Raw genomic sequence first — 12,894 nt, forward strand, 5'->3', positions numbered from 1 at the left:
ATTAAAAGAAGCTATCTGCACTCAGGTTTGGCGAGATTCCCAGGATAATCCTCATAGTTTTCAAATTTAATTACATTGATTCCTCATTAACAAGAGCTGAATGCAATCAAGATAGCTAGGTTTGTCATGTATTGTTTTGTTATGTTTGATTACCTGAACAAATTAAATTCTATTAGTCGGAGGTTCATTGGGTGCTGAGCAGCGGGGCCCCGGTGGCAGAAAGTGACAAATGGAGCCGTTTCTAACTGATCCCGGCTGACGGTTTGATCGGATCTCTCCCTACATAACATCTGGTGGCTGTGATAAGGGCGGTTCCCTGTGGGTCTCCCTCTTTGATGGCTTTCACGCAGCGCTAGACGTGGAGATGTGTTGTAATGCTTCAGAGAACCATTGATATCCGGGTTTGTAGATACAGGATGTGATACTACTGCAGATCTACAACATAACCACCCTTTTTGCTTCAACCCTGTGTCCTACACGTTATTTTTGTATATTACGAAAATGTTTTTTTTTTATAATTACGCTCTGGTGACTTGATTTTGGTCAGAGACAACATTTCTTTGAGGGAATGAAACACTACATTAATGTACAGAGTCACAAAGTCCTGGACTGTGACACTAAAATCCAGGTTTCACATCAAGATCAGTCTCTGGGTAGGTTGAGATAACAAATATATTTAAGATTTCAGGTAAATGTTAATAAAAACTCACTGCTGACCTGTTCTGTATTAAAAATAGAGAATATCAGTATAAATACCATCATATAACATCAAGCTCCCAGTCCAAACCGCTAGCTGCACGGCTAACTGAGCTAACTAGCATATCACCGGTTACTCTAGTGATATGCTTCCCCTTTTTGTTTTGAGTATGAATTTGACAGGTGGCCAGTTCTTACATATTGCACCTTTAATAGAAAGTGCCATCCTTTCTGCATTATGACGTTTCTCTCTAAACTTACTGACAGTTGCAAATCAGTTGCATAGAAAGGCAATTTCTAGGAGACACAGCTCCTTTGCTTGGCATTGAGAAAGAAATATGACAACTTCCCACGTTAAGGGCTTGTTATTGTTCGGATTACTCATTGTGCACACGTCTATTCATTTCATTGGCGTTGTAGAAAACAATGCAATGAAACCTTCACATCCTACGCATCAAGGTTGATCTTTCTACTATAGACAGTGCTGATTAATACATTTTCAATTGAGTTTCTAGTTTGATAATGGTGCATGAGCACTGATTTGGCTGCAAGGAATCATTATATTAAATAATTTATAATGTTTAAGTTGTGGATCATTTTGACAGTTTCACACTTGTTCTGACAAAATAGTTGAATTAAATTCCTTTTCTTTCTTTTTTTTTAATGTTTAAAGAAATGTAATTCAACTCAAGTGCAGTCTAACTCGCTTTATGCAGATGATTTTTTTTGTTCCTGAAGGTTTTTTTTAATCTCTGCTGCTGAGAATAGTCTCACCAAAAAGTGTCGCAAACACATTAACTTTGTCTCGACAGCATCAAGATTTAAGTGAGAAATTTCATTTGAAATATGATATAATTGAAAGCTTGATTTTGAACAATGTTTTAGAAACCCCCTCCACATGTGACTGTAACTGTAGTCATATCTGTTACCTCAAGTAATGGATATATATATGGATATTCTTTGATGTTTGACAGCTGCTGTGGGCGGTGGGAGAGAACTGAGATATTCCAGCACCATCCAGCTGCGGTGCTGTGACAGCTTTAAACACACCACCTGTTACCAGGATGGAGAAGGAGCGGGTCACCTGGAGTAACTCCACGGGGATTTCCACGGTCATCTTTCCATTCGGCAGAACGATCCGAGCCACATGCAAATTCTGCGATCTGTAAAGCTCAGTGTGAGTGCTTACTGCACCTTTTTGATCTGGTGGCTCTTTTGATAATCACTTCAAGTTTCAGACTTATGTGTGATGTGAATGTTTAAAGGATTTAGGGTAAGAAGCAGCGAGGTGAAGTGCTATTTCAGGGTCAGAAAAGTGAAAAAGTGTCAGCAGCAGAGGTGCTCTTTGGGTTAGGCGAAGGTGAAGACCAAAAGAGATAATATAAGTTTATTCTGAGGCTCGGATCCCTCTCTATTTTAGTTCAGATAGCTCTTCTATTCGATCTTAATATTCTGGGTTGCCTCAGGTTTTGTTGTTCAATGCAGCAGAGTTTCTGGCGTGCAAAACAAGGTGCACGCAAAATAGTTTAGTCAAAGTCAAAGTTGATATTAATAAATCTGCATGACCTCAGATACATATCCTTCAGTCGGCTGTGCATCCTTTTCTCTATCTGGAGTGCTGCTGGGTATGAAAACCAACTTCGGCAAAACTGTGCAGCACTTAAGGTCTAAACTGGCTCCATTATTAGTGAGTAAAAAATGTAACCAGCGGAGGATGTATGAAAGGCTCAAATGGGCCAGAAAAGTATTAAACGTCTCCTTGAACCTACACTGGAGATGAATTGCAGTCATTCTTGTTTTTCTTCGACTAAACAGGCAATTAGGCCAGCGTGACTTTTCCATCAATTTAGAGACCAATGTCTGAGCGGAGGAAGACAGACAGTGCTGCTCTCCACACACAATATGCTTTTTAACACCAAACTCTCAACACCTGCAACGATGGGTACCATAAACAAACCTTTCCTGTGATCGCTTAATGAACAGCAGAGCAATTATACTGTACATTGTGTTGTGTATTTCTTGTTAATTGGTATCACATTTTGCATTCTGTTAAAAACAAAATTTAATTCAAAGACTTTTGTCGTTGCTTGTTCTCATTTTAGACTAAGCCGAGAGTATCAGTGTGAAAAAAATGAAGAAAGTAGCTTTAGGAATGTCTGGTTGCCCTCGCTAATTAGGAGCTCTGTATATAGACCCATGCTCCAGTGAGGAGTAACCAGTACTCTCAAACACACACTCACACACACACACACACACACAAAGTCAATCCCGTACTTGCTCATCCATACACACACGTACACACGCACAACACGCTTTCCTATATTGTTTACAAATCCCCCCGAGATTAAACTGTGCAGCAGAACAATATCTGAACGCTGTGAAGACAAACATGGGTCCTCGGGGTCTGATTGTTAGAACAAGAGTTCTTCCAGTCGAGACATGAAAGCTACTTGCGCATTCGGCTCTCGTCTCCGGCTCCACATTGACCACAACTCTGTTCCCTGATTCTGAGGGAAGGTCTACATCTCTCTATGCTCTGCAGAATCTGATAATGATGCATCCAGCCAAGATACTGTAACGCAAATATCTCATGAGCTTGCCCCAGACTGAACCAACCGAGAACTTCAAGAGTCATGGCAGATTCACACCTCCAACTGCTGGCCACAAAATTATTTATTACATTTCATACATTAATGTCTTCTGAAGACGGAGAGAGAATACTCAAATGGTTTGAAATGTAAAAGGCATGAACAGAAGGAAAGAAGAGGAAAAGAAAAACTATATTTCAATTAAAACACTCTAAAAAGGGGAAAATCACTCTACTTCCACTGCTCAGAGGCATTTACAACCTCTGACAGGGGGTCACAAGTGGACGCTGTCTCATTCAGGGGGTCGTAAACCAAAAAAGTTGGGAACCACTGCACTAAAGCACAGTGATTATTGATTGGATTCTTTCAGACTCACAGTGTCCAACAACTTGGAATCAATTCAGCTTTCACTTTCACTTTAGTAAAATAAAAAACAACAGGAACACTATTAAAGAACTGTGTGAATAGTTTGCTGTGTGTTTCTTTGCTGAGTTGTATTCGCTTGACAAATTGGCTGTCAAAAAAAAATAAATAGAAAAAAGGCTAAAAAATAAGCCTAATAAAAAATGAATTATTTGATCACACAAATAACCAATTTATGAAGCTGCAACCTCCATAATGCGGCCTTCAGTTTGTTCAGATACATACAGCTAATACAACTAAGAGCGTGCAAAACGTGTAGTTCGCTCCTTTGTTTTTACTGTAACTGACAATAAAATAGTGTCAATCTGTTCTGGTGTGTGCTGGAATATCATTTTTTTTGATCTACAACTCAGTGACTGTTTAAATCTTCCTGCTGCTGAAACAGAGAAATGAATGAAATAGTTTTGTGTTTGCTGGTTGTTGTTTACTGTTATGAAAATCAAGGAGAAAGAAGAGTAGCCAGTCAGCATTTAAGGTTTTAATATGTAGGATTTAGTTGCGTCTAGCAGTGCGGTTACAGATTGCAACCAACTGAATACCCCTCATCTCACCTTCCCCTCTGATGGCAGCTAAAAACGTGACAAAGCGAAAATTGTGAAATCTCTTGAGCCAGTGTTTGGTTTGTTCGTTTTGGGTATAGATTTAAAAAAATGTTTTTCTTTTGCTGCAATACCGTAAGTGACCACTGGACAAACATGGAAGCAAGGATGAGCAGCGCCACCATATCCAGGTCAAAACAGTAGATTGCAGAAACATGGTGGACTCCTTGGAGGAGGATCTGACCCTCTGTAGATATAAAAGGCTCATTCTAAGGTGACGAAAACACAAAGATGCTTTGTTTTGAGGTGATTATTGATTATACATTATATTGATTATTGAACAATGAAAACTTGATTATGAATGTTGTTTCCATTTCTGTTCATAAATCCTACACACTGGACCTTTAAAGAACCACACATACAAATTACAATCGATTGACTGTGGGCCGACCACTTTAGCCGTTTACATCTTTAATTTGAAAATACTTTAAAATTAACTCTAAAATTAAAATGTCATCATTGCTGGGTACTTGATACAGACTTTTTAATGAACCTGCAGCACCTGTATTAGGCCACCATGCCGCCACATCTCCGGTGAGTAGAAGTAACTCCTACCTGGTTTGGAGCCTTCAGCCACAGAGCCGTTGTACACCTGGTTCTGAAACTCGGGCCTGTTGTCGTTCATGTCGATCACATAGATGTACAGATCGATTGGATTCTCCACCTGGTTTCCATTCATGTCTACTGCATGAGCTCGCAGCTGTAGAGAGACAGAGAGAGAGAGGATCATCAGTAGTCAGCGCTGAATGAGAGCTCAAATGAATAATCCAAATGTTTCTGAACTGAAAACAGGCCGCTGGCTTGACTGATGTAAAACTCCGCAGAGTGTCTGGACCGGAACAAACTCAGCACACAGCACAACTTTGACTTTGTTAATTGGCAACTTCATTGAACTGGCAAATGTTCTGTTTCTTGTCTGCCAACGGGGCATGAGTATCCTGTTGGTATCTTGGCACGGACCATAACAACACAGACAGGGGCAAAGTAGTGAAATGTTCCAGACACACAAACAACACCTATTTTGTTGTTAGCACAGCCAGAGGCCTGAAAAATATCAGAGAGGTGTTGCTGCTCAAGCTGTGGCTGCTCTTTGTTCGCGGAGAGTGTTTGTCTCGGCTTGGTTTGACAAAGTCAGCCATTTGGATGGATGTCTCTGACTGATGAGCTGTTCCTTGACAATTCACAGTGTGAGAAAAGAGAGAGCAAAGAGGAAGACAAAATGCGACGCGGGGAAAAAAGGCGAATGAGATGGGAGGGAGAGGAGAGGAGCAGAGTGACTGAGCCTTGTGCAAGTAAATGAGAGATGAAAACACAAAGAGGCAGTGTGGGGGTGTGGGGGCTTGAACAGGGAGGACTGACAAAAGCAATCATCATCTACAGTGGGATGTCTTAATCTCCACCGCTGCTGTTACACACCCTCTGCTCCCCACCAATCCTCACTAATGATATCTAACATAACGCAAAGCTTTGTAATAGCCCTGGAACCAAAGCGGCACTGTTCACTGTGACTTACATTACTCTCATTCAATTGCCTAGAAACTCATATCCTCTGCAGAAATGTTATTCAATCACTGCTTGGCTTGGTAAGAGGAGCAGGGCTCTCATTCTGGCTAAAACTGACACGCTGGCAGCAAAATATTTTGTCTGCCACAACCTAGTCGAGGAGGATCTGCCTGGCAGCCTATTTACAGGAAGACGTGATGTATTGTCGGGTGACATGAAAGATTGAATGGTGGCACCTGCCTTCGCCGAAACACAACTAATCATGTCGGCTTTTGTGCCTGCCTGTCAAGGACGTATCAAAACATCCCCAAACACGCGCCCGCCCGAGCATTCACACACGCATCCAAACACCGATTCAGACACATGTTTACGCATATTAACACGGACACTGACACAAGCGCACAGATGCACGCCGGGGAGACACACACAGCCAATCAAAAGAGCTCTCTTTAGCCATTTAATGATGCTCAAGATGCTAGTTTTCCATTGGCTGAAGCACAGCAAACAAACATGGAGAGGAGACCCAACAAACAAACAAACCCAATCTGTTTTCTCAGCTGTGAACACTACGCGCTGAGGGGATGTGTGACTGTGATATGTGTGACTGCTTCACTGCATGGGTGTGTGTGTGCGTGTGAATGAGTGATAATGCTTGTGTACTTTTGTCTTTGTGTTAAACTGTGTGTGTGTGTTTGGTCCTATCTGCCTATAGATGTGTGCGTGCGTAGATTCCTGCATATTTTCTTAAATTTCTTTGGTATATCTCTATATTCACATATGTGTGTGTTTGTTTAGGTGTGTCTGAGTTTGTGTGCTCAGTGGAGGAATTGGAAATGTGATCTGAGGGGCCTGGAGGAGTGTGTGCGCCACACAGAGTGCAAATGTGTGTGTGTGAATCGACGGTATTCTGCAGGGTGAGCTTTAGCAGGACTGGACCAACCACAGAGGAGGAATACAGTTTGTATGTGGCCCATCGGTCCTCTTATATATCCGATATATAACCATACTTGCATGGTACTTCCACAAATCCTTGACAATCTTGTACAGTACGTGGTGCTTTTTTCTTTTTCTCAACAAACACTGTAGCTATTGCTGCTTTACTCAAACTACCTAAAGCTATGGACGTGCAGCCCTGGCACTTTTGTGGGGTTGAATGAACAAACCTAAATAAATTCGCCAGCAGTTAGCCTAGCCAACCACCAATCAGATGGTCTGCACGGAAATTTGAAATAAAACATTCAATGTCCCTAGAAGACAAATTGTAATGACTCTCATGATCCTCTGATTTTTTCTCCAGTGCCGCCAGCAAGTCAAAGTTTTCACATATTCAATGAAATATCTTCACAACTACTAGAAGGATTGGTCCAACATTTCACAGGATACATCATCCTCAGAGAATGTGTCCTAATGGCTTTATGATTCCCTGACTTTTTACTTCGAATCACTAACAGATCGAAATTTCACTTTGTTCAGTCCTTTGGTGTTTGACCAAGTGGCTGCAAAACTGATGACATTCAGATCAACTTCAGCTGTATTTTGTTTTTAAGCTCATTAGCAAATGTTAGTGACTTCGCACAGCCACTGGCTTATTTGTAATCATAAACAAGAATTTCTATATTTTTCGAACTTAGCAAAACACATTAATTTGGAAATTTGCTGATTTTCAAGCAGCTTCATATCACTACAATAATGATTGTGATATATGCAGACAAACAGTATTAAACATCTACATTTCTCCTGCACCCAGAGCCCCCCGACGCGCAAAACTACGCCTAATAATGCAAAATGTGTCGTCTGGTGGATTCTAGGACTGTTATCGACCACAGATTGTTGTTCCACATTTTGTGTGTGTGCATCCATGGACACAAAGAGTGTAATCGGATCAAGAGAGAGAGCCACTGCTCTCTCTCTCTCTCTCTCTCTCTCTCGGATCGAGTGAGGGGCGTCTCACCATACTCAAATCAAATTGTCAAAACCAGGCAGTGCTGATGAAGTATAAACCAAGATTATGTTACTATGCTGTCTGTTTCTCACCTAAAATGCTTTCAGAACATATTTTAGCACACTGTTCAGTTACAATAGAGGCTGAAACAACTCTGATTAAACTGTAGAACTGGGCAGTGCTGTTTAAATATGAACCACGATCCTCTATTCATCACTGAGAATGTTTTCAGCAACATATTTTACTGTACTAATTAGATGTAATACAGTACTGTTTGTTACCGGCTGGCTGCTATACTGTTCCCCTTTTCAAAACTGGATTCCTAGGCAAAACCAAGCACTGCCCAACTCCAGTGTTCTGTGTGCTGCAGTGCATCGTTGTAGGTTTTCTACCTTTTGAGCAAATGGGAATACCACAGCCCTTTTCCTCTGCGCCCGTTTCAAAAATATAATATGATCTACTGCATAGACAGCTCAGCTTATGCAAGGATCTTTCCAGCAGTGAAACATTTCTTTCAGTCAAGTCATTTTATCTATACAGCCTAATGTACCAAATTTGTCTCAGGGGGATTATTATTCTTGTCTATACGGTGTTAAGTGTTGTTCCTGGATCATCATAATTAACGTCGCTCCAGGACCTCCATTAAAAATGACCAATCACACTTTTGTAATGTCATAGCTTTGCGACTCAGGAAAAAGGCAGGAGAAATACACCATGTGAGGATTGATCTAAGCGTTTCTGTTGCTGAAAAAAACAACAACCTTGAACCGTTCAGCTATGACAGCTCGCTGCCGATGCAATTTTCCGTCGCCTGTTAATAAGTTGAAATGATGGTCCTTGAGCAACGTTTATTATGATGATCATAATAACACCAGCAGGGCGATATCAGATAGACCCGAGTCGTGTAAGAAAAAACACTGGAGAAAAACACTCCTTTAATGGAGAAAGATTGAAGGAAACTCAGGAGGAGTCACAGAGGACGGACCCCTCCTCGAGGACGGACAGCCATGCGATAGATTTCAAGTGCACAGAACAGATGAAAATACTAAAAAGTACAATATGGAAAATCAGGACGACAAAATTATAACTGATTTTAAACATATACAAAGAACACGGATCTTTGAGGATTTTGAGTTACTTGCAGGTGCCTCCACACAGATAGGACCAGATCTACACGACCTCCTCTCCATGTCAACACAAACATAAAGGTACATGCATTCACGGACACAAATATGTTTTTTTTTTTTCAGACATTCTTGTATTTGCTGAATTCTCCTTGTGCCCTGCTGACTCACAGTGGATCTGTCTGACAAAACCGAGTCTCAGGCTAACACCCACTCTCCTCACCTCGCAGATCACTTCCCCCTGGTGCTAGTCTGTCAAAAACAGCAGCCTCGTCTCTCTTTTCACTTGAACCCAAAACTAACAAGCAAAGTTTGGCCTTGCGAGGGCACAACAGTGCTGGGAACTTCCTGTCAACTTGAAAGAAAGTAAGCATTGGACTAAATTTCCCCTGGGTCAAACACTGGCTGCATTCTCCTACACTAAATCATACATCACATCACAAACAGCACGGCTCCACGGGAAGCTAAATAGCCACCGTATTCAACTTGAAGTGCCCTCAACCTAACATGCTGTTTTCACTACAGGCAATGTCAAATAAGAACTGTTTACTGAGCGCTTGTCCTTTCCCAGGGCGCAATAACCTGGCCACTTTTATTGATCCCAATTTGCTGGTTGAGTGTGAGAGCAGGTATGGAGAGAAGAGAAACACATGAGCAGCAGTGTCCAGAGCCTGAGCTGAGGCAACGAGAGGCTCATCTAAAACTAAATGTTAAACACACACACACGGAACTACGAGACAAACCAATCAAGGAGACAATCATCTGGGGCTGTGTTTGCAGTCACTGCACATACTCTGTGTGTGTGTGTGTGTGTGTGTGTGTGTGTGTGTGTGTGTGTGTGTGTGTGTGCGCATTGGTGTTTATAATGTGTGCATACCGCTCAGAGCGTGCACTGATAGAGACACTGAAGAGATCCACTCCGCTTTATTCCACTCTTCCTCCGAGACAGCAGCATGCTTTTGAATTAGCTCTATCTGCAGCCGAGCCATCTATCAGGCTGACAGGCACGTGGGTGTTGTGAGTCTGACACCGGCGCTCACCTCGAGTGGAGGTGTTAGTCTTTGCTGATATAAATTGAAACCTGTAATGTGTGTGTATGAACCGCTGGCCCAGCGTTAGCGCAAGTCTCATGTGGTCTGCATATTTAATTCATTCACAAAGCTGGTTAACCCGAGGTTCCAGAGGGGCAGCCATGAACCCAAACCTCCCGGCTCCTGTTCGTGTGTGTGTGGCGGGGAGTCCTATGGGCCATATGCAGGCTAACTGTACAGCTGTCAGCCCGCACCTTTGAACAGCACAGCTGGAAAGTGCACGAGGAGAGCGTGCAACAATGTGTGAGGGTGGTGAAGGGAAACGGGGAGCAGCACACAGAGAAAAAGTGAGAAGAAGAGATGGGGGGAAAAAAAGAAAGACCTGCCTCTTCTTATGGTATAAACACACATCATATATCAATCAGTATTCAATGCATGTGCACACACACACACACACACACACACACACACACACACGCACACATACCTCTGCAGGCACACAAACACTCGAAGCTGCACCTGCTCATTAGCTCTGATGGAAAGAACAAAGACAACAGTTTTCCTGCACTCCACCTCGGCTCTGTCTCTTTCCCTCTGTTCTATCCATCCCGAGCTACTCTGTGCAGCTAAACCTCAACCTAAATGACAGCTGAAGTGGCTGTGTGTTTTGCCAAGGCATTCATCATTTCATTGCTGGCTTTGGCATCAATCAGAGCCCGTGGAGGCTGGTGTGAGGGTACTGTACAGCAGCTAACAGTGCGGCGAGCTCTCTGAATGCGCTCCGACTTGTGATTGTTCGACAGGAAACATTAGTGTTGGAATGAAAGGTAGATGGGGGAGAGAAAAGGTGAGGCACATTTCCACAGGGATAATTGGGAGATAATGAGACAGACATGAATGGAGCTAGAGGGGGAGCAGAAATAGTTTTTCCTTACATGGAAGGAGGCTCTCTCCTCTCTATCCAGGGGTTGGGTGACAAACATGTTGCCGCTGATGGGGTCTATGTTGTAGATCCCACTCGGGGGCTGATCGGCGCCTGCTCCCGTGATGCTGTAGCGGATGCCGACATCCTTGTCCTGATCCGAGCGGATCTGGGGACAGAACCAGAAAAACAAGTTCAACAGAGAAGAAAATCTGGTTTGGATCAAAAGCACAAAATGTTCCGAGCACAGTGACATAAAATGTCATTTTGGAATAAATTGTTTGTGGGAAGAGAGAGAACGTGGGATGTTTGATACATTAATGACAACATTTCTACTGCAAGCTTTCTTTTGTGCTGACACTGTGAACCTACAGCCCGAAGGTGAAAACTGAACAATGTTTACAGTGAGACACAGATCCACCGACAGAATATTTTGTTTGACCTGTTGAGTTCTTGCTTTGCTCTGCCTTCACGGCAGATTCTCTGCAGACCTTGAAAAAGCTTAAAATGACCTTACGGCCAGCTGTGCGATATTTCTCAGAGCTACCTGGCTGGATGATGTGAAAATGATTCATGCCGTTATTCTCAACTACTTGGCGTAATATCTCAGCTCGCCTGTTCCACCTTTAACACCTCGGCTGTTATTTCACGCGCAGTTCAGAATGTGACATTTAAAGAGTGATATATTTTACTTTGAGCAACTTTCAGTGAGAGCTCCTACATTGCCATGGAAATAAAAATATCAATACTTTCGCTCAGCACCTTGCTGACTTCAGAGAAGACAAAGGGAGAAGGGACTGTAGCAGTTCTGCCTGGGCCATTGATTTTCAATGGGCTTCAAGGATTCTACTCTGTCACCACACAATACAGCAACGTTAATGTGACATTACATAAATTGGTTGGTCTGGAAGTTGGCATACAAAGCTGTCACCTCTGAAGCTTCAGAGTACCTTTTATCATACTATTCTTTCATTTACTGAATCCCTGTGGTATCTGTACAGGTTTTTCCAGGAACACGTTTTGTCCCAAAATGTAATATCATGTCATATTTAACTTCTAGCCCAAAGTCAAATGAGAGAATTGACACCACTTCCATGTCTGAATATGAAGCTAGAGCCAGCGGCTAGTTAGCTTAGCTTAGCACAAAGACTGAGAACAGGGCAAAACAGCTAACCTGGCTCTGTCTAAAGCTGACAAAATCCTCCTACAGCATCTCTAAAGCCCAGCCAAAAAGTATTTTGTGTTTTTTCTTCATAGGCAGTAGGTCCATGAGTTTTGAGCAGTTCAGTTCATTAGTGACTGTTTAATTTAAATAATTGTAGTTGGTGTTACACTGTGTTTGGTCAAACATATAAAAAAAAGTATTCCACTACAGTTACTAATTACCTGTTGAAACATTTGGTCAGTAACAAAGTCTAAGGATCTGAATATTAAAGTAATGCATTACTTTTGTATTACCTCAGTACCAAACACATGCGAATAAAGACGAGAGAAAAGAAACATCAGTAAGATGACTTTGTGTATTCAGTTTGATTCCAGACCAGAGTGATGTTGTGACACTTGTGAAGTGCTGTCATGTGCACAGTTAAAGAGTACTATATAATTACTCATTTTAAGATTGTAATCCTGTTAGTAATCCTCTTTTGTACAGAATGTATCTGTAATCTAATAACATATTTTTTTCTGTAACTTCACCAGAATAGAGTTGCCTTTTTTTTGTATCCTAATTATGAAATCCAGTTACATGCATTCCATTTCTCCCCAAGCCTGCTGATTACATGACTCGCCCGCTGACCCCAAGTCGTCAAAAATAAAACCCACTTTGTTCATTTTTGCATATCAGTGCCCATGTTCATCAAATAAAAAACTCTAGTTAAGTGTTAAATACGAAGTGTGTTATTAATTAAAAAGTTCCTCAAAAAATTATGAACTAAAAGTTGCTGCTTTGTGCAGCAGCAGCGGAGTCACAGGAGTCAAATTTTACTCATCACATGCATGTGTAAAGAGAGTTGACTGACAAGACGACGTCAGAAGATTTGGAGTCAAAGCAAAAAGCAAAAAAAAAA

The 12,894-nt window shown here is 41.9% G+C and overlaps 1 protein-coding gene across 1 annotated transcript in view; it reads right to left on the reverse strand.

Moving 5' to 3' along the window:
• Nucleotides 1-12,894, reverse strand: part of cdh4 (cadherin 4, type 1, R-cadherin (retinal)) — a 77,799-nt gene that overhangs the window by 41,230 nt on the left and 23,675 nt on the right. The window contains exons 2-3 of the mRNA XM_073468468.1: nt 10,842-10,997; nt 4,862-5,006 (exon numbers count right to left, since the gene is read on the reverse strand). Of these exons, the coding sequence (XP_073324569.1) occupies nt 4,862-5,006; nt 10,842-10,997 (301 nt within the window). The remainder of the gene's footprint in view (nt 1-4,861; nt 5,007-10,841; nt 10,998-12,894) is intronic.

Source organism: Pagrus major, chromosome 6, assembly GCF_040436345.1.
Source record: "Pagrus major chromosome 6, Pma_NU_1.0".
In the NCBI taxonomy this organism is placed as follows: Eukaryota; Metazoa; Chordata; class Actinopteri; order Spariformes; family Sparidae; genus Pagrus; species Pagrus major.